Genomic DNA, 19607 nt, shown 5'->3' with positions numbered 1-19607 from the left:
CAACATGTCAAGGGCAAGGAGGCTTATTCCTACAACCATGAAAGATTTGATAATCGCTAGAGTATGAAGGGTGAAGGGTAGAAATGTATGAGGCCAAGTTGGAAAAATTGACAAGGGTGAGAGAACAAAAGGTCAATATATAGTTCATTGAATATATTTCAATGTAATTTTGTTTGACCTTTCTTTCCCTCTTTCAAAACTATTCAGTGTCTCTTCTGTGCTAGGCATTATAGATAATGGGGAAGCAGTTACAGATTTCAAACAGGAAGCAATCAGATCAGATTGTCATAGCAGCAGGCTGATGACACCGCAGAGAGATGGGGGAAGCAGGTATAGTGCAGTGCAAGGTGGCAGGGCTGTCACTTTAGGGATGTGGCCATGGGGCTAGAGAGGAGGAGTGAGATTACAGAAATGCATGGGAGGTGAATGAATAGGACTGGATGGCTGATGTGACTAAGGACAAGGCAGGAATTGAGGGTGACTTCCAGGTTTCTAGTTTGGATAACCACATAGAAAATGGAGTAATTTTCAATGAGATAAAGAATTCAAGAAGAGGAGGTTGGAGGGGGGAGGGGGGAAATAAAAAACAGGGGAAACCAGTGATGGTGTCGTGAAGGCAGTTTCATACACAGCTCTAGAGAGCAGGACAGCGATCTGGGTTGGAGATAAAAACTTGAGTCTTCAGATACAAGTTGAAGCTGTTGTACTGGGTGAGATGCCCTGCAGTAAATGCATGGAGCAGAAAAAGAATCTGGGCTAGAAAGAGTTTGAGGAAGAACAGCATTTTAAAGATAGACAGTTTGCTGTACAGCAGAAACTAACACAGTACTGTAAAGCAACTATACTCCAATAAAAAATAGTTTAAAAAAATAAAATAAAGATAGACTGAACAAGAGGACCTAGAGATGTAAGAGAGGCCGTAAAAGCAAGTAATCAGGGAGTTTCAGTAAAGTAGCATGTTTCTAATGTTTTGAATGCAATAGCTCAAATAAAATATGAATTTAAAAGTGACTGACTTGGTAACTGTAGGTCATAGAAAGAGAAACTATCCCAGTAGCCATACTGGAAACTAAACATTAGAGGACTGAGAAAAGACTAATAGGAGAAAGAAATGGAGAAAGCAAGGGGATATTATTCTTTCTAGTTAGGGGATGAGGATGATAAATATTTATGGCCATCAGGAAAAAAAAAAGGATAAATGGTCAAGGAAAAGTGTTTGTTTGTCGTTTTTAAACCGAGGGTGATTTGAAATAATAGTTTGGTTAAGAGGAAAAAAATTTAAATGAGAGTTTGAAGATTCAGGCAAGAGAGCCTTTTGCTTCTACTTAAGTCAAAAAAGTCTCAAGAAAATGTCCCTCCCACCTGAAAAATAAAACAAACCTGGATAATCTGCACAATCACAGTTTTTTATAGCCTATTTCAGAGCTAAGGTCAAAAGAAAGCATAATCCAATAAAATCCAGAAAATTATTATTCACTCCTTTATAATGTTTTACCATTTATATTTTTAAAGATATATGTCTTTCAATTTCTTTAAATGTCTATTGACTAGTTGAAGTAAAATTATAATAATAACAATGTATTGGAGATCATAGTATATTTATAGAAGTAAAATATACAACACCAAGTGCACAAAGCATGGGATTTCACAGTTAGAAATATACTATTGTAAAATTCTTAAATTTTTTTGTGAAGTAGCAAAATGTTTTTGAAGGCAGACTATGATAAGTAAGACTAAGATACATATTGTAATCTCTAGAACACCATTAAAGAAAAACATCTCCAGGAGGCATGATAAAAACATCAACAGAACAGATAAAATGGATACAAAAAAAGAAAAACCTGCCTACTTGATTCAGCACGAAACAGAGCAACAAAGAGCAGACAAGACAAATCAAATAACAAGATAATATATTTAAACCCATGCATATTAGTGATTTTAACAGATGTAAATGGTCTAAATATCCTTATACAAAGGAAGAGATTGTCAGACTAAATTAAAAATCTAAGACCAAACTATTCGGGCTGGCCAAAATGTTCGTTCGTGTTTTTCCATAAGACGTTAAGGGAAAAACCTGAACGAACCTTTTGGCCAACCCAATATATGTCATTAACAAGAAACATACCTTTCACATAAAATTTTGAAAGTAAAGGAATGAAAAAGTAAAAACCATGCAACACTAAGCATGGGTAATCAGATGTGACTATATTAACATCAGACAAACTAGACCTCAAGATACAGAGTATGACCAAAGATCAAGAGGGGCATTTCATAAGGATTAAAGGGAAAAACAACGATCTTAAAGGTGTATGTGTGTGACAATAAAGCTTCTAGACACATGAAAGAACAACTGGCAGAACTAAAAGGAAAAAGAGACAAATTCACAGTCATACTTGGGGAGTTTGATAATTCATAGAAAAAGACCAAAAAAATCAGTAAAAATGTAGAAAATGTTAACAGTACTATCGAATGATTTGACCTATTTGACATTTATAGAACACTACACCCAACAAGAGCATAATGTACAGTATTCTCAAGGGTACATGGAACATTCAATAAGATAGACCATATTCTGCACCTTAAAACAAGTTGCAATCAATGTCAAAGGATTAACATAATGCAGAGTATTTTCTCTGATCACAAATGCATTAAATTAGAAATCGACAACAGTAAGATATCTAGAACTCCCCAAATATTTGGAAATTAAACAACGTGCTTCCAGAGAACCCACAGGTCAAAGACAAATCGAAAAATATGTTGAACTAAATGATAAAGCATAACATGCCAAATTAGTGAAATACAGCAAAAAAGTACAGAGAAGAAAATTTAGAGCACTTAAAGTCTACATTGTAGGGAAGACATAAAATATAAAAATCAATATATGCTTTCACCTTAAAACTTAAAAAAATAAAAAAGCAAATTAACTCCAAAGTAGGCAAATTCAGGTACTCAAGAGTCTGACTCCTTTCATGATGTTTGACGGCTGACCACTTTCAAGCCCTACCTCCCTGTGCTCCCCTTCTACTCCACAGCACAATTTCCAGAGCATCATCTAGGGAACTTATTCAAAATGTAGGTTCCTAGTCACCCTCTAATCCCAATAAATCAGAGCGCCCACCTTATCGTGCACCCCAGTTGGTTTTAATGCTCACAAACATTTAGAAATACTGATGTAAAATATAATTAACCCACAAAGAAGAAAATCTTCACCATATCATGAATTGGGGATTATCTGCTATCTCTTTAATAACTAGTATATGTAAATAGAAGGTAGCATCATTAAAATTTTGGGGACTAAAAGAACCTTAAAATGATGAAATCCAGCCCTCTAATTATGCAACTACGAAAACCAAGATCCAGACTGCTTGAGGGTTTTTCCCAAGTAATAGGGAGCTAGTCTGAACTTTGGGGCTCAGAACTCAGACCTCCTACCTCCTAAGGATGGATCTTCACAGATCATTTCTCCTTTTCAAAGTATAAAATGTTGATTCTCACCTAGTACAATTAGAACATTTTATTTGTGATTTTATTCTGCCACAAATAATGGAATTGAAACCAAATAAAAACTGAATAAACTAAAGAACTGAAAGATAAAGGTCTCTCCGTGCAATTACAGGCAGTCAAGCACTGTTGAAATCAACAGTCCATCAGAAGAGCGCTGTTGGCAGCCTAAAGCGAAGACATCAATTCTTTTCTCTTTTTGAACTTCTAGAAGGGTAACTCTTTGTATTGCTATTCCAAACTGTTACTTAATAGGATACATGCAGGGCTTTAACCCATGGGCTGCCACATTTTTATTTTCATTTTTGGTCTTTCCACCAAAGAAATGTGTGGGAGATGGCTATTAGAGTCATTTGCTCTGCCTGGGGGCTAATTACTCTATTTGGTTCAATTTTGAAGATATTATGTTACATCCAAAGGCAAAAAAATTGATGGAGTCTTGTTTCAGGTTTGCTTATGTAATTTCGCACAGATTAAATTAGTTAATCAGAAATTATGCTGGCTAAAAGAGATCTGTTGGTTTCTAAATCTACAGTGGAAAATTGCTTTTTAAAAAATAATCTAAATGGCATGCTATTTAAATATATTTTAGTCAGTTCTCTCAAAGGTGAGACGTGAGTTGTAATGAGCTGAAAGGAAAGCCACGAGGAATGAAAGAAGCCACAGATACAAGAATTGGAAAGAGTATGCCCATGAGACCTCCTACGGCAAAATGCTTCGGCATCTGCCGCAAAGAATGGAATAAAAGAAACTCTGAAGAGTCAAGGAAAGGGTACAGGGGCATCTGAGAATTCTGGATGAAACATGAGAAAAGAATAACAAGCTTTCAGCTTCGATGTCCTCACCTAAAGCATGGGGATCATCACACCTATCTCCCGCAGTTATGTGCAAAAAGAAAAAGAGGTAACAAAAGCTCCTGTCCCAATGCCTGGGACTCAATAAAGTTAAGTTCAATATATTACAATTCTAGCTACTGTCTATCATCTATCTATCTGTCTATCCATCCATCTATGTATCAGTCATACATGACCACATTAATGGGAAATTATTATGGTCACTAGAGTGGGGGAAGCTGAGATTTCCATGCTACCGTTGCCTTATGGCTAGAAATAGCTGAGAGTTACATGACTGAGCCTTTGGGTACCATGAAAAAATTGTTCACTACATCATTTTCTTTATTTTCAGAAACCGGGAATAGAGCAGTTAGACCACTGGTTCTCAATTCTTGATGCACATCTGAGCTTCTTAAAATACCCACTCCCCTACCACTACCCAGAAATTCTAACTTAATTAATCCCCGTGTGATTCTAACGTTCTGCCAGAGTCTAGGACTGGTGACTTAAATGGTCTCGACAGAATTCAAAAATAAATTAATGTGTGGCAATTGCATAAAAGTATTTTTGCTTTTAATTATGAACAATGTCAAAATATATAAAAGAGTAGAGAGAATTATATAATGAAACCACTACATACCCATTATCTAGATTTAATAATGATTAAATTTTGCCATATTTGCTCCATTTATATATATATGTACAAAGTCTGAAATTTTTAAAGCAAATTAAAGACATTTGACATTTCACCATTAAATATTGCAGTATCCATCTCTTAAAGGAGAGCATTTTTTCATAACCATAATGTCATTATGACACATTACAAAATTAGCACTTTTTTAAAAAAATAGACTTTATTTTTCAGAGCAGTTTTATTTTCTCAGCAAAATTGAGTAGAAAATACAGAGAGTTCTCATATACCTTTGGCCTCACACACTCACAGCCTCCCCACTACCAACATTCCCCAGCAGAGTGGCATATTTGTCAAAATCGATGAACCTACACTGACACATCATTATCACCCGAAGTACAGAGATTTCCCATATCCCAAAAGTGCAGATGTTCCCCCTCCCCTGCCACACACACCTCCCTTACCATCAACATTTGAACCTACATTGACACAATAATTTTCCAAAGTCCATAGTTCACATTACGGTTCACTCCTGGTGTTGTACATTTTATGGGTTTAGACAAATGTATAATGACATATATCCACCATTATAGTATTAAACAGATTAGTTTAACTGCTCTAAAAATTCTCTGTACTCTGCCTTTTCATCCCTCCCTCCCACCTAACCATGGATCTTTTTACTATCTCCCTATTTTGCCTTGTCCAGAACGTCATATAGTTGGAATTGCTATGAAGGCTTTTCAATTGGCTTCTTTCCCTTAGTCATATTCATTTAAGGTTCCTCCATGTCTTTTCATGACTTAGCAGCTCATTTTTTAGTGCTAAATAATATTCCATTGTTTGGATGAACACAGGTTATTTATCCATTCACCAACTGAATGACATCTTGACTGCTTCCAAGTTTTGGCAATTATAAATAAAGTTGCTATAAACATCCCATGTGTAGATTTTTGTGTAAACATAAGTTTTTAACTCATTGGGTAAATACTGAGGACAGTGATTGCAGGATCATACGGTAAGAGTATTTGAGTTTTGTAAGAAACTGCTAAACTGTTCTCCAAAGTGGCTGTACCATTCTGCACTCCCCACGGCAAAGAATGGCATTTGATGTCATCAGTGCTTTTTGATTTTGGCCAATCTAATAGGTATGTAGTGATATCTCATTGTTGTTTCAATTTGTATTTCCCTAGTGACACATAACATAGAGCTTCTTTAAAAACGCCTATCATGTTGTTTATTTTCTTATTATTGAGTTTTAAGATTTCTTTTTATATTATGGACAACAGTTCTTTAACAGATATGTCTTTTACAAATATTTTCTCCTGGTGTGTTGCTTGTCTCTTCACTCTCTTGACACTCTCTTTCACAGAGCAGAAGGCTTTAGTTTTACTGAAGTCTAGTTTATCAGTTATTTCTTTCCTGGGTTGGTGTTATATCTAAATAGTTACTGCCATAGCTAGATTTCCTCCTGTGTTATCATCTAGGAGTTTTACAGTTTTACATTTAGGCTATAATCCATTTTGAGTTAATTTTCTGAGAGTTGTAAGGTTTGTGTCTAGGTTTTGTTTTTGTTTTATTGGCATGTGGATGTCCAGTTGTTCCAGCACCATTTGTTGAAAAGACTATTTTTTCTCCATTGAATTTCCTTTGCTCTTTTGTCAAAACTCAGTTGACTATATTTATGTCAGTCTATTTCTGGTCTCTCTATTATGTTCCATTCATCTAGTTGTTTATTTTTTCACCAATATCACACTGCCTTGATTACTGTAGCAACACTAATTTTTAATATCATCTAATACCGTGTCCATATTCACATTTCCTTGTTTATCCCAAAAACATCCTAGAGAAAAAATTTGTGTTGGTTTTTTTGAGGTAATTTATTAGTGAACAAACTTTAAGACCCTAAAAATTAAAACTAACAATAAAAAAATGACAATAAATGAAAATATCCCATTATCTATGACCAGGACCCAAAGATAGATTGAATGAATTCACTCTGCCATAAGAAAACAAAAAGATCTCGGGACTTCCCTGGTGGCACAGTGGTGAAGAATCCACCTGCCAATGCAGGGGACACAGGTTCGATCCTGGTCGGGAAGATCCCACATGCCACGGAGCAACTAAGCCTGTACACCACAACTACTGAGTCTGCGCTCTAGAGCCCGTGAGCCACAACTACTGAGCCCATGTGCCACAACTGCTGAAGCCTGTGCGCCTAGAGCCCGTGCTCCGCAACAAGAGAAGCCACCGAAATGAGAAGCCTGCACACCGCAACGAAGAGTAGCCCCCGCTTGCCACAACTACAGAAAGCCTGCATGCAGCAGCGAAGACCCAACACAGCCAAAAATAAATAAAATTATTTTTTTAAAAAAGAGCTACCTCTTTGCTAAAAAAAAAAAAAAAAAACTCAATTAAATAATTTTACCACTCCTGTGATAATTTTTAAAAAGCAATTCAATCTGAGTGAAGGGTAATCAGGGCTCTTATACTACTTCATAACCTCCTATCAATTAAATCTTAAATGCTGCCTCATATTTTATAGGTGTTGTCTTATCTCATTTACAATTAGTATATTACAAATGTATGTGGAGAATAGGAATTCATGGTCTTAGCAAGATACTTCTTTTTTTAAGTCATAACATCTCAAAAGTTTCTATGAGAATTAAATGTTATTATATATAAAGTACTTAGAACAATGCCTAGCACATGTTAAGTGCTGTAGAAGTATTATCTATAATTGTAAGATAGGAAAAGATCTTAAGTTTAATGTGAATAAAAACCTCCTAGAGGGTTTGTGTTTATACATTCTAGGACTCCTTTCCCAGAGATTATGAGACAGTAAGTCTGTGTTGGTACCCAGGAATGTGCATTCTAATAAGCATCTCAGGTATCCTGAGAGAGGTTGACGGACCACATTTAAACAACCGGTGACATTGGATTTTAACTGAAAAACACCAGAGAGACTTGGTATGTCATAAAAACAGAACAGATAGTATGAGAAAAGTAAATGTCCAGCCAAATAACAAGGAAATCAATTGGCAATCTTGAAGGTCTACTATGTATACAGTGACCCTTGAACAACATGGGTTTGAACTGCTCAGGTTCACTTATATGAGGATTTTTTTTCAATAAATACAGTACTACACCATCAGAGGTGGGTTGAATCCTAGGATGTGGAACTGGGGATTCAGAGGGCTGACTCCTGATTCCATGAATTTTCCACTCTTCTGGGGTCCCATAACCCCCGTGCAATTCAAGGGTCAACTGTACTAGGAAACAGGGAATAGGAACAAAGACATAAAATACAAAATTCTCTGTGTGTGTGCAAACAAGGTAATCCCTTCCCTTACAGACTCTGCCACTCCACAGGGGTCCCACGGCACAACCCTTTGAAAATTTAAGTAATCATAACAGAGTAAAGGGGTAATGAGAAAATAATCACGTAAAAAAATAAATATTTTTTCTTCCAAGAAACCATACAATGAGTTGTTTTTATGAGACAAGTTTTGAGGAAAATGTGATTTGCCATCTTCTGAGGGTCGTTTCTAATTGGAACTGAGCAGTTGGCTTTGGGAAAAAAAAATAATATTGAAGGGTTTATGCCTTTAACCTTCATTCATATGGAAATTGCAATGAAGTAGAGTACAATATATTTCTGTAGAATAGTTTTTCCAAATCAATTGATGATAGACAGATTGACATTTAATTGACTAAATATTTATAAGTGTTGACATACATAGATATATATAAACATAGATATATATAAAGTTATTTTCATTTTTTTCCTATTAGTAATTAAACTGTTTCATAAGAAACATATACTATTTCTTCATATAGAAGAAATGCAAGCCAGAGAGGTCTCAAGGAAATGGCCTAATATTAAGTGATCTAAATAGGAAGCTGTGGAGAGGTCTCCATTACTAAATGGAAGAAATCACTCAAAATGAAAACTAAATAAAAAGCGTGTCTTTTAAAGCAATGTTGTTTCCAAGCATTGCATAAAACTTTTCAGCGATTTCACAGAAGCTACTGGTTTTCGTTGAGCACTGTTTGTCTTTGCTCTAATTAGATCTGGTTTATAGATCTTATCCCTGACTCTGTCATCAAATCGTTGAATGACCTTGGGATAGTTTCTTGCAAATGCCTCAGTTTCTCTGTTTACAAAAAGAGGGTAATAATCCTTGACGCCTTTACACTTCACTGATGTATTTCACAGATTAATGAGTCATGAAAGCTTTGAGGTGCTCTGATCAAAGGCACCGTATAAATACAAAGAATTGTTATTATTTACCAGTAGCTCCTTTTTATTGTACCACTAATGAGCACTGTGGTCAGCAAACTTATTAGAGAAAAAAGATATAGGAGGTGAACATTAAGAAGGCTATTTCTCTCCATATCCAGATATAATTTTTGTTACCATTTATTGGTGTTATGCAGACATATTGAAAATGAGGTTTCCTGCAGTCTAACAGTTCCTGTTGGAGAGGTCTTTGTAAATATAAACAACATTCTGGATTTAGAAGCTTGAGCATCCTGGCATTTTCCTTGGATTTGTGCAAATTCTACATAGAACTCACATTTCAATGAACTTGATAGATAAGACACAGCATCAAAACGTTTTCACTAAGATATTTTCTCATACACCTCCTTTTTTTCATTTTAATGATTCTTAAGCAATTTCACTAAGTCAATCTCTCTCTCTCTCTCCAGCTCTCTCTCTCTCTCTCTCTCTCACACACACACACACACAAATTTCACATCACTTTTCTTTGAAAATGAGGTAGTCTAAATTTTCACTTAGAGAAACCTAGAGTCAAATCATTGCTTTTGCTAGAAAATTTCAATTACATGAATATAAATTTATTTTCTGTTCCTTTTCAAACTCTCTTCCGTGTACCGTTCTAGATTCTAACAGATTAAACAGTACAAATGAGCCATCTAAATAGCAAAAACGGTACCTATTCAGTACATGTTTTGAAAGATTTTGTTCTTTCCAAATTGATAGATGGCACAGAATTATGGTACAAATCAAATTTCCAATGATTGAAGAAAAGTCTCTAAATATTAGCAATAAGATAAGCAATTTTATTTTACTTTGTTCTCCCTAAAAGTGCATGTCAACATCTTCTTCCAGGAATAGATTTAGACCACTTTGGGTCTCTGATAGGCAAGAAGGACTACAACTTCTCAAAGCCTTGGCAGTCCACCCATCCCTGAGCAGTGCTCATTCTAAGCCCCGGGCTTCTTTCCCATCCAAAGCTCTATCCTAAAATAAACGAAGCACTCAGCCACTAGAAGCACTTCAGCTGAAACATTTGTGAAACAAGTCCATCCTTCCATACTCAGGGTAAATGAATTTTTCATGAGCTAAGATCTATGTAGAAAAGTTTTCATGAAAATCTAGTATTTTTTAAAGGAGAGTTCTATGGGCTGAATTGTGTTCCCTCAAAATTCATATGTTTAAGCCTTATTTCCCAGTGTGATTGTAATCGGACAAAGGGGCCTTTGAGAGATCATTATATTTAGATGAGGTCATGAGGGTAGGGACACCATGAAGGGATTAGTGCCCTCTTAAGGAAGGACACTGGAGAGATTACTTCTTTTCTGTCTTTCCCTACCATGTGAGGATACAGGGAGAAAGCAGGCATCAATAAGCCAGGAAGAGGGCTCGCCCCAGAAACCAACCATGCTGGCACCCTGATCTCAAACTTCCAGCCTCCAGAACTGTGAAAAACCAAACACTGTTGTTTAAGCGCCTCAGTGTATGGTATTTTGTTATGGCAGCTGGAGTTGAAGAATACAAAGAAGAGTGGCAACATTCGGTCATGACTATACTGTGATTCACTTTGTTTACTCTTAGATGACAAGTCTAAATGGATTCTTGACTTCATAAAAATATAATTTAGGAAGTGAAAGGTTCAGATCTTTTTGCAATTATTCATTTATCCAATATGTTATGTATCAAATGCCCATTCAATAAATATCTAGTTAGCAAATATTGAACTCCACGCTGGGTGTTGAGTAGAAAGACACACAAACAAACAGAATGAAATTCCTAACTTCCAGAAAGGAAGAGCATGATAAAGAGATACACCATTTACTCAGAAAATACAAGTAAGGTTGTGAGAAGAGACACATGAACGATTGGGCTTCCTCAAGGAAATGACAGTAAGATGTGACCAACTAGGGACTGTGGACAAGAATTTTTTTTAAATGTGGCATATATTTGGGGAATGACAGTCTTTTTTTTAAAGTGGGAGAAGGTATGTAAGGTATGAATTCACTGGTAGGTAGGGTGAAGATATTAGTCAAATTTTTTAAATGTTCTGTATTTTCAAAAATAAATGAATGATTATTTTGTAATTCATTCTTTCTTGGATGTTGTTTTGCCAGCGCAACTACAAGGAATGCCATTGAGTCTTTAAGCTATTGTAAATATGCCTCAACTTTGTTTTTCTTGGTTTAACCAAATACAATATGAAATAATGTTATAAGATTTGTTGGTCTACATTCTCTACAGAATAATTTAAAGAATGTCAAAAGCACTTAATTGGCCTGGAATTTCACTCCCTCCGAAATGTAATGTGCCAGGTGAATGACATAAAATTTGAACACTGTGAACTGCCACCAACAGTATAGTGTGATGGTTAAGACTGTTTAAGTTTGAATCCTGGCTCAGCAACTTATTAGTTGTAGAACGTTTCCCAAGTTACTCAGCCTCTCTGTGTCTCAGGTTGCTCTTCTATAAAATGGAGACAATAACACTACCTTCTTAAGGCAACTGTGAGGTTAAATTATGCAAAGTTCTTAGAATAGTATCAGTAGGTATGCAGTGGATGTTAGCTATTATATTATTAAAGAGCCTTTTTTTCTGATTTGGATGCCTTTTATTTTTCTTATCTAATTGCTCTAGCTAGAACTTCCAGTACCATGTTGAATAGAAGTGGTTAGAGTGGGCATCTTTGTCTCATTCTTGATCTTAGAGGAAAAGCTTTCAGCTTTTTACCATTGAGTATGATGTTCACTGTGGGCTTGTCACAGATGGCTTTATTATATTGAGGTGCATTCCTTCTATAACTAATTTGTTGGGAATTTTATGATAAGTGAAATAAAACAGACAGAAAAAGACAAATACTGTATTGTATCACTTATGTGTGGAATCTTTAAAAAAAAAAAAAAGTAGAACTCATAGAAACAGTAGAATGATGGTTGCCAGGAGTAGAAGGTAAGAGAAACTGGGAGATTCTAATCAAAGTTACAAACTTTCAGTTATAAGTTGAATAAGTTCTGAAGATCTAATGTACAGCATGGTGACTACAATTATTAATACTGTGTTTTACAAATATTTATATATTTGCTAAGAGAGTAGATCTTAAGGATTCTTACAAAAACAAAAACACAGATGTTTACCAAATCATGTTTTACACTCTAAATATATTACAGTTTTATTTGTCAATTATACCTCAATAAATCTGGAAAAAATAAACAGCCTTTTTCTCTACTCTACAACACAAATATCTTAAAAGTAATTTAGATGATATGCATGGAAATACCAAATCATAACACTCCACATAATGACATTAGAACTGTATTAGAGAAAATTCATATCAAGGCATATTTATATGTCAGTAGTATCCATGATAATTTTGCCCAGCCAGTTATCTGTAGCATTTATTCATTCATTCATTCATCAAAAAGCATTTAATGGGGGTAGAATTTGTTTCCTGCCAGGTCCTGTGTTTGGTGTTGAAAATAAAAAAGATGTGGCCCTTCTGTAAGTGAGCTCATGGAATAAAGCATAAGTATCTTATTTATTTAAGTACTAATATAAGTGTTTAATATTAAATATGGGAGTTCCTTTCTCTTGAAAACCATGTAGTATTCTCACTTCTTATTCAACACAGATTTTCATTTGCTGGTGTAAAATTGATGGCTGAGTTTCTGAAGGAAGTTGGGTTATACAAGAACATATCTATAAGGGAATGGGAATAATTGGTCAAAGAGGGTGGAATTATTAAATCACCTGTTAATCTGATGTGGCTGTTTTGTTTCAAAACTATACACAATAAAATCATGTTCAGTGTGGCATTCTCAATATGGTAAAATTTTTAACAGTTACTATATAAAAAGTAACATGCTTTGCTTTAAAACAAACAAACAAGAAATGCTTTCATCAATATCTTTGTTTCAGAAATGTTCAGTTGTTTTACTATAGGTAAGAATATCTCTGGCCAAAATGAACAATAAACGATTGTGATTGGATTAGGTTTTCAGAGCAAAGATAACATTACTAAAATGTGTTTATTCATTCTAGATGGTAACCTGTCTCTCCTTAAATGCCAGTCAGCCTTGGCAAGAACGCCTCCATCTGCACCATTTCATTTCCTGAACATTCTGGGATGTTCAGAATGTATGTCAAGCAACCAAGGAGGACTTAAAAGGTAAATAAATAAAATGGAGGCAAAATAATGAGAAATTTGAGTGCCGTAAATTACATAGTAAATTTTTCTTGTATAGGCTTAACCGACTGTTAAAACTGAAAAGGATTCCATGAGCCTTTTAGTTTGTAAAATTATATTTCTACTCTTTAGAACCACTTTTCACATTTATAATAATATGGCATTTTTCCCGCTTACGTTAGAAAAGGCATTGAATGTCACAGACACTTACAAACTATAAAAATGACAATGTCATTGTCATTTCCTTTGAAGTAACATATGGAAAATCACTATTGCTTTTTTTTTCACTATGAAGTAGTTTGTTCTCTTCTCTTCCACCTTATAATATTCGTTATATATTAACTTATATTTAATGTAGTATTTAAGCAATGATAGATGAGCTACTATGTTGGTTAAGTAAAAAAATAGAAGTTTAGCTCGTGTAAATGACTACAGTGATTTTTAAAAATCCATTTTCCCTCCAAAAAGTTTCCTATACTAACCACAGAGCAGAATATATGTTTCTGGCTTACAGAAAAAAATACACTGGCTAATGTGTTAAAGTATCATATGAAATGCATCTTTTATGTATAGAGATTTTATTATAGATTTTGCATTTTTACATTGTCTCTCATATTCAAGAATCAGACTTCAGACTTGAGTGTCACTCACACATACAGTCATATTTCATTCACACCCATTGCCAAATGCCAGGCAGTTTTAAAGAATTTAGAAAAGTAGCATTAGCTGCCAATACACACTGGCAAGCTTTTCAGAATGCTTCCCTGGAAGACGCTTAATTCAGGCTAACACGCCTAATCCACCACTACTCTAAATGCTTTACTTTATTGTTACAATCAAGATGAAAACATAAAATAATTTTCCCTGACTACCATCAGATACTACACGAGTCATTTTAAAAAGTCCTTAAAACATGGTTTCTTAACTGAATAAGCTAAATTATGGAATGTTTATATTTAAAATTCAGAGGAAAACCTAGTTACATGTAACTGATTAGGGACAGGTACATCACATACAATACATATTAAGAAATGTCCAGGAAAACACTGCCTCCTGATGCTAAAAAGGAAAATTAAATTATTTTATTTCCAATTCAATGTTTATTTGAAAGACAATGTATTACTGTTTCCTTGGATTTCCTCTGTGATTAAATCTGTTATAACTATGCACTTAATTGATTAGTTTTATTCCTGACTGGATAATTTCTCAGAGCTGAGTCATTTCATAATGTCTTTTCCACAGTTTTCCAATATCAGTGGGATATAAAAAGTCAGCCCAAATATTTCTAAAGTAGCTTTATATACTTAAGCCACTAAATTGCCCTATGGTAACAATAAAAAATAATATTTTATCATTTGCATGACCCTGGAAATGTGATCTTCTAATTGACCCCAAGAGTGTGTGTCCCCTGCAGTCCAACACTGCTCTTTGGTGCTATCCCTCATAATCTCATCATGCCCTGAGGTGCCCTGCTGTCTCAATTGCCTTGTACTAGAAATGTCAACAGTAGCATCCTTCTGACTCGGTTGCAGGACCAGCCTACCTCATGTGGACTGATTAGTGTGGAATAACAAGCAGTCCCATTAGTCACCAGATTTCACGGGCTCCCACCTTCATCATGAGACCTCAGCCAAATGCAAAGTTCTCCTCCAAGTACTTCTGGAGGTCCTCAGTGAGTAACTTACCTAAGCTCACCTAAGAGAGCTAAACCAGGGTGACTTACCTAGGATGACGCTCCCTATTGTTTCAGGTGTGATTGTGGCATTACTGACATCAGTGTCACATCCCGCTAACTAAAGGTAGACTCCATGAGTGATTTTCTCATCAGTTTCACATCAGAATCATGGGAGGGAAGTGATGCTGGTCCAGCTGGGCTCTGTGACACACCCGCCAACACCTACACACACACACACACACACACACACACACACAAGCACACACAATGCTTTTGCAAAGTGAGAAGGCAAATTCTTCATCTCTCTGTGTCTTGTTCTGTTTGGAGAGGAAAAAAGTGGTCCCACAATAGGTGTGCTTGGGGCCCCAAGGTGTCACAGAGTTTACTAAGAGAGTTCTCTCATTCTGCACAATTTTTTTCTTGTTTCTTTTTTTTGTCCCCTCCAAGATGCATATGGAGTGTCAGGATCTCTATGTCTGATGGGATTTCATGTAGTAATCCCTTTAACAGACCAGTCCACATGGTAACCTCTTAGTAAATTCCTTTAATATCTTTTTGTGATCTAGATTCTTTTGTATGCACCACCGCAACAAGGCCCTATAATTTGGGGCAAGAAGCAACCAACCCAGTCCTCATATAAATTAATAGGTATAGATAAATAGTTTAAGAGAAGGAATTTACCCAGCAGCACTCACCACATCTGGGATCAGCCCCCATCTCCATTTAAAAGCTTTGACTTTTTCTAAGTGCCAGTTCACCATTACAATAGCAACAAAAAGTAAGAATAGGTAACAGTCTCAACAAGTATATAAAATGACTCATGAGAAAAGGAAAACATTTACTACCAGGCACTTGCACACATCTCATTAATCTCCACCACAACCAGAAGAGGCTCAAATTTTTCAGCCCTATTTTATATAGAGGTTCAAGTTCACATAAATATCCAAACCAAGGAGAAGCCACGAGCTCTAATACCAGATCTGAAGCTTTTTCCCACATAGAATGCTGACTTGGGTGTTCAGAGAACTTCCTGACACGGTGAGGCTGAGAACATGATGAGCATTGGCCTGAGAAGGGGCCATAGAATATTTTCTCTCTCTAGTGCCCCGCCGTTTAATGAGCACCTATTTTGTGCTGGATTCTTGACCGCTAGCTCATCTCATCCTGCTAACAATGCCCTGAAGCAGATCTCGCTTCCACCCATTTACAGATGCAGAAACCAAGCTCAAGGGGCACAGCAGGTAAGCTTTCCACTCCTCAGCTTACCCTTTACAGGATGAGGATATAAAATCCACAAGCTACATATCCTAAAGGAATCCATGTGCTGTTCTTTAAAGCATGATGGTAAATTGAAATACATACAATGGCACCACGTGGTACAAAAAAAAGTTAAATAAACGGAAATGTGGAACTGTTAATGGAGCAGAACATACATCTGAAAATAATCATTTAAAAAGGGTTATATGCAAAGACAGAGCCATGCATTTGTTTTCACCTCAGTGTCTTTTGAGAGCCCTGTCTTGATAAAGATACAAAACATTGTTAAAATAGCCACGAGGTGGTGTAATCTTGCTCATGGGATCCTCCACCCTTGCAGCAGCATTTGTTGCCTACTTCTGCAGTAACAAATTATCACAAGCTCTGTGACTTCAAACAACAGAAATTTATGGTTTCACAGTTCTGGTGTGAGAGGTCTGCTGTCCGGGTTGGTTCCTTTGTGAGGCTCTAGGGAACGATCCACTCTGTGCCTCTCTTCTATCTTCTGTGACTGTGGCAGTCCTTGGTGTTCCTTTTCCTACAGATGCATCACTCCATCTCTGCCTCTGTCTTCACATGGCTTCCGCACTATGTGTGTCTGTGACTCAGATGCTCAAATCTCTCTCTCCTTTCTCTACTAAGGACACTGGTCATTGGATTTAGGGTCCAATTATCTAAAGTCAGGATGATTTCATCTAGAGATCTTTAGTTAAATGACATCTGCAGAGACCCTACTTCCAAATAAGTTCATAGTCACAGCTACCAGGGATTAGGCAGTTTGGGAGGACACAATTCAACCCACTACAGGAGTAGTGCCTATGTTAGGAAAGACTGTCCTTGTTAATTAGGGTCATTTACTTAAGAAAGCTCAAAATAGATTTAACCTTAATGTGTCCAAGATATTCAGATATAAGAGGCACAAATGAAAAAAATAAACTCTGTTATGGAATTTTCACACTCCAAATTAGGGAATACCCCCCCAAAACAAAATAATTTCCCCACAATTCTGAAGTGGAAAATATTTCCACTTGTGACCTGATATTATAAAAGACATCACTGAGAACAGTCTTCCTCACTTGATAATATACTTTTTTCCTTTTTATCCTAAATCAGCTTACATTTCACAAAAAACTACACACACACACACACACACACACACACACACACACCCCTAGACTTGTGGGATTCTTGTATTTTTATTTAAGATGGATAAGGTGACTACATAGAAAAAATATTTTTCCCCTCTTTGGTAAACCAGAGCATATGATATTACGTTCCACATAAATATAAACTATAGGTGCAGGAAACAAAAAGGATCTCTCTGAAGCCAACACAATCCACAGGCTAAAGATTCCCTTGTTGGAACTAGTTACAACACTGCACAAACTAAGTCCCTTAATGGTGACTTCATAAACATGAGATTATTCACATATTTATATGGTGTTTATGCAAATGGGTCCAAGTCATTTCTTAATTTTATCCAAGTAAGTTTATGCTGGTTTCAGGTTTTACTATAGATACTTTATCATATGCTAGAAATTATCACTCTAACATGAAATTTTAAAAGGTGAAGTGAAACTAAGTGGTGTAAGGGCTAGGACTGATATTGGTAAGACAGTATAAGCTCTGCGTGGTAAAATGTATATGAAAAACAAGGGGAAAGTCTCAAAGTCGTGGATCAAGCCAGGAAGGGGTGTGCTGCTAAGTAAAATCAGGAGACGATGTGCAGGACCAACATTTCAACTTGTTATTTTAAAAAGCGAGATTATTTTACATTTCTTGATATAGATTTTAGTGCTGACCTGTTCCAGTGAAGAACTTCCAGGCAGAATTATGTCTTTCTGGGCGTATCTTTCAGTCTCCTCACTGTAAGCAGAGGTGGCTTCACCGTCCTCTTTGTAGAGTCCAAGAATCTTACCAGAACTCACCAGCTCTTCAGAACACAAAGTCTCCTCCACGATGCTCTCATCTGTTTACCCCAAGAAGATCACATGAATTCCACTCGCTCTTTGTCACTTTAACATAACGTGTGTCACTAAACACACAGTAATTTAACCACCTTTTTTCTTACATGGGATCAAGTTTCATTTTTTCATCATCAACACTTTAGCGAACTATTTATGCTTAATGTGCTGGGAAATCAGTAAAGCCCAGGTTTTAAGATTAAAAACTAACTACCTGCCAACAAACTTTGTCCATCCTGCCATATTCCCAAAGTGAGCAGCGTACAGCTGTGCTTTAATGTCTTTTTCCCTCTTACCAAATACATCTTGAAGTGTAGATACTGCGCTTTTCCGTGCATTGGTATTACATGCTGTTTACTTCAACATCTTACCATGTACTTGCTGTTTTGCTGAAACCAGCTTGGGAGATGAATGGCTTTAGGAGAAGCCAGAGCTCTTGGGTTCATTTCCCGAGTTAGGATCCCTGAGAACAGTTCCTGAGCTCTGTACACACAGAGGGACTTTATTTGGCCTGCCTTGTTTATTTGCATAGAAATGCCAGCACGTATATAAATGGTAGTGTACTTCACTTCTCTCTCTAGCATCTGAAATCAGTATCATCTACAAAATGTGTCTACTCATCTAGCTAGATGCATGCTGTAAATATAAAGTAATCCTCTCTCTTCCAGTCTCTAAAAAAATACTGGCAGGTAAAATATGGAATTTTCCATGCCTTCAATGTTAGGATTTTAACAAGAACCTTGACATTTTTAACCAATGGAAGAGAGCCTCTTTTCTGGAGGGAAATGCAGGGTGCAGTATACAGAGAACTGCTGGTCTTCCTTCTTTGCTCACTGTACACTGTATTGCCTTGTATACGTCTTTAAACTTTCTAGGTCTCGGTTATATCCTCCTCTATGAAATACATGGTGAAGTTCCTGACTATTCTATAAATGCCATAAAACTCTTGTGAGCTCATAAATGATACTGGAAGACCTATTAGATGCTACCTGTAAATGCTACCTGTGCAAACTGGTGGTTTCAAGGGCTCCAAGCTGCAACGAGTTGTCATATGGAAGGGACATGTTAGGTACATAAGTGCCTTACTCAATGTCTAGCACACAAAAAAAAGGTATTCAATGTATATTTGCTGACTCAGACATTATACTAAAAATATAGAGGCCTGACTGATTTAAAATAACCATTTGTGATGCTTAATTTTATATATCAGCTTGGCTGGCAATGGTGTCCAGTTATTTGATTAAAAACCATCTAGATGTTGCCATGAAGGTAATATTGTGATTATCA

General features: G+C 36.2%; 1 protein-coding gene across 1 annotated transcript in view; it reads right to left on the bottom strand.

Moving 5' to 3' along the window:
• The window catches only part of LOC101272296 (uncharacterized), a gene marked incomplete at its 5' end in the record, with an annotated part of 197820 nt that overhangs the window by 160263 nt on the left and 17950 nt on the right, over positions 1-19607 (bottom strand). Inside the window, 2 exon segments of the mRNA XM_049716165.1 lie at positions 8107-8234; positions 18131-18325. Coding sequence (XP_049572122.1) covers positions 8107-8234; positions 18131-18325 — 323 coding nt within the window.

The sequence above is a fragment of the Orcinus orca genome, chromosome 10 (assembly GCF_937001465.1).
Source record: "Orcinus orca chromosome 10, mOrcOrc1.1, whole genome shotgun sequence".
In the NCBI taxonomy this organism is placed as follows: domain Eukaryota; kingdom Metazoa; phylum Chordata; class Mammalia; order Artiodactyla; family Delphinidae; genus Orcinus; species Orcinus orca.
This window is presented reverse-complemented; position numbering and strand designations above follow the sequence as displayed.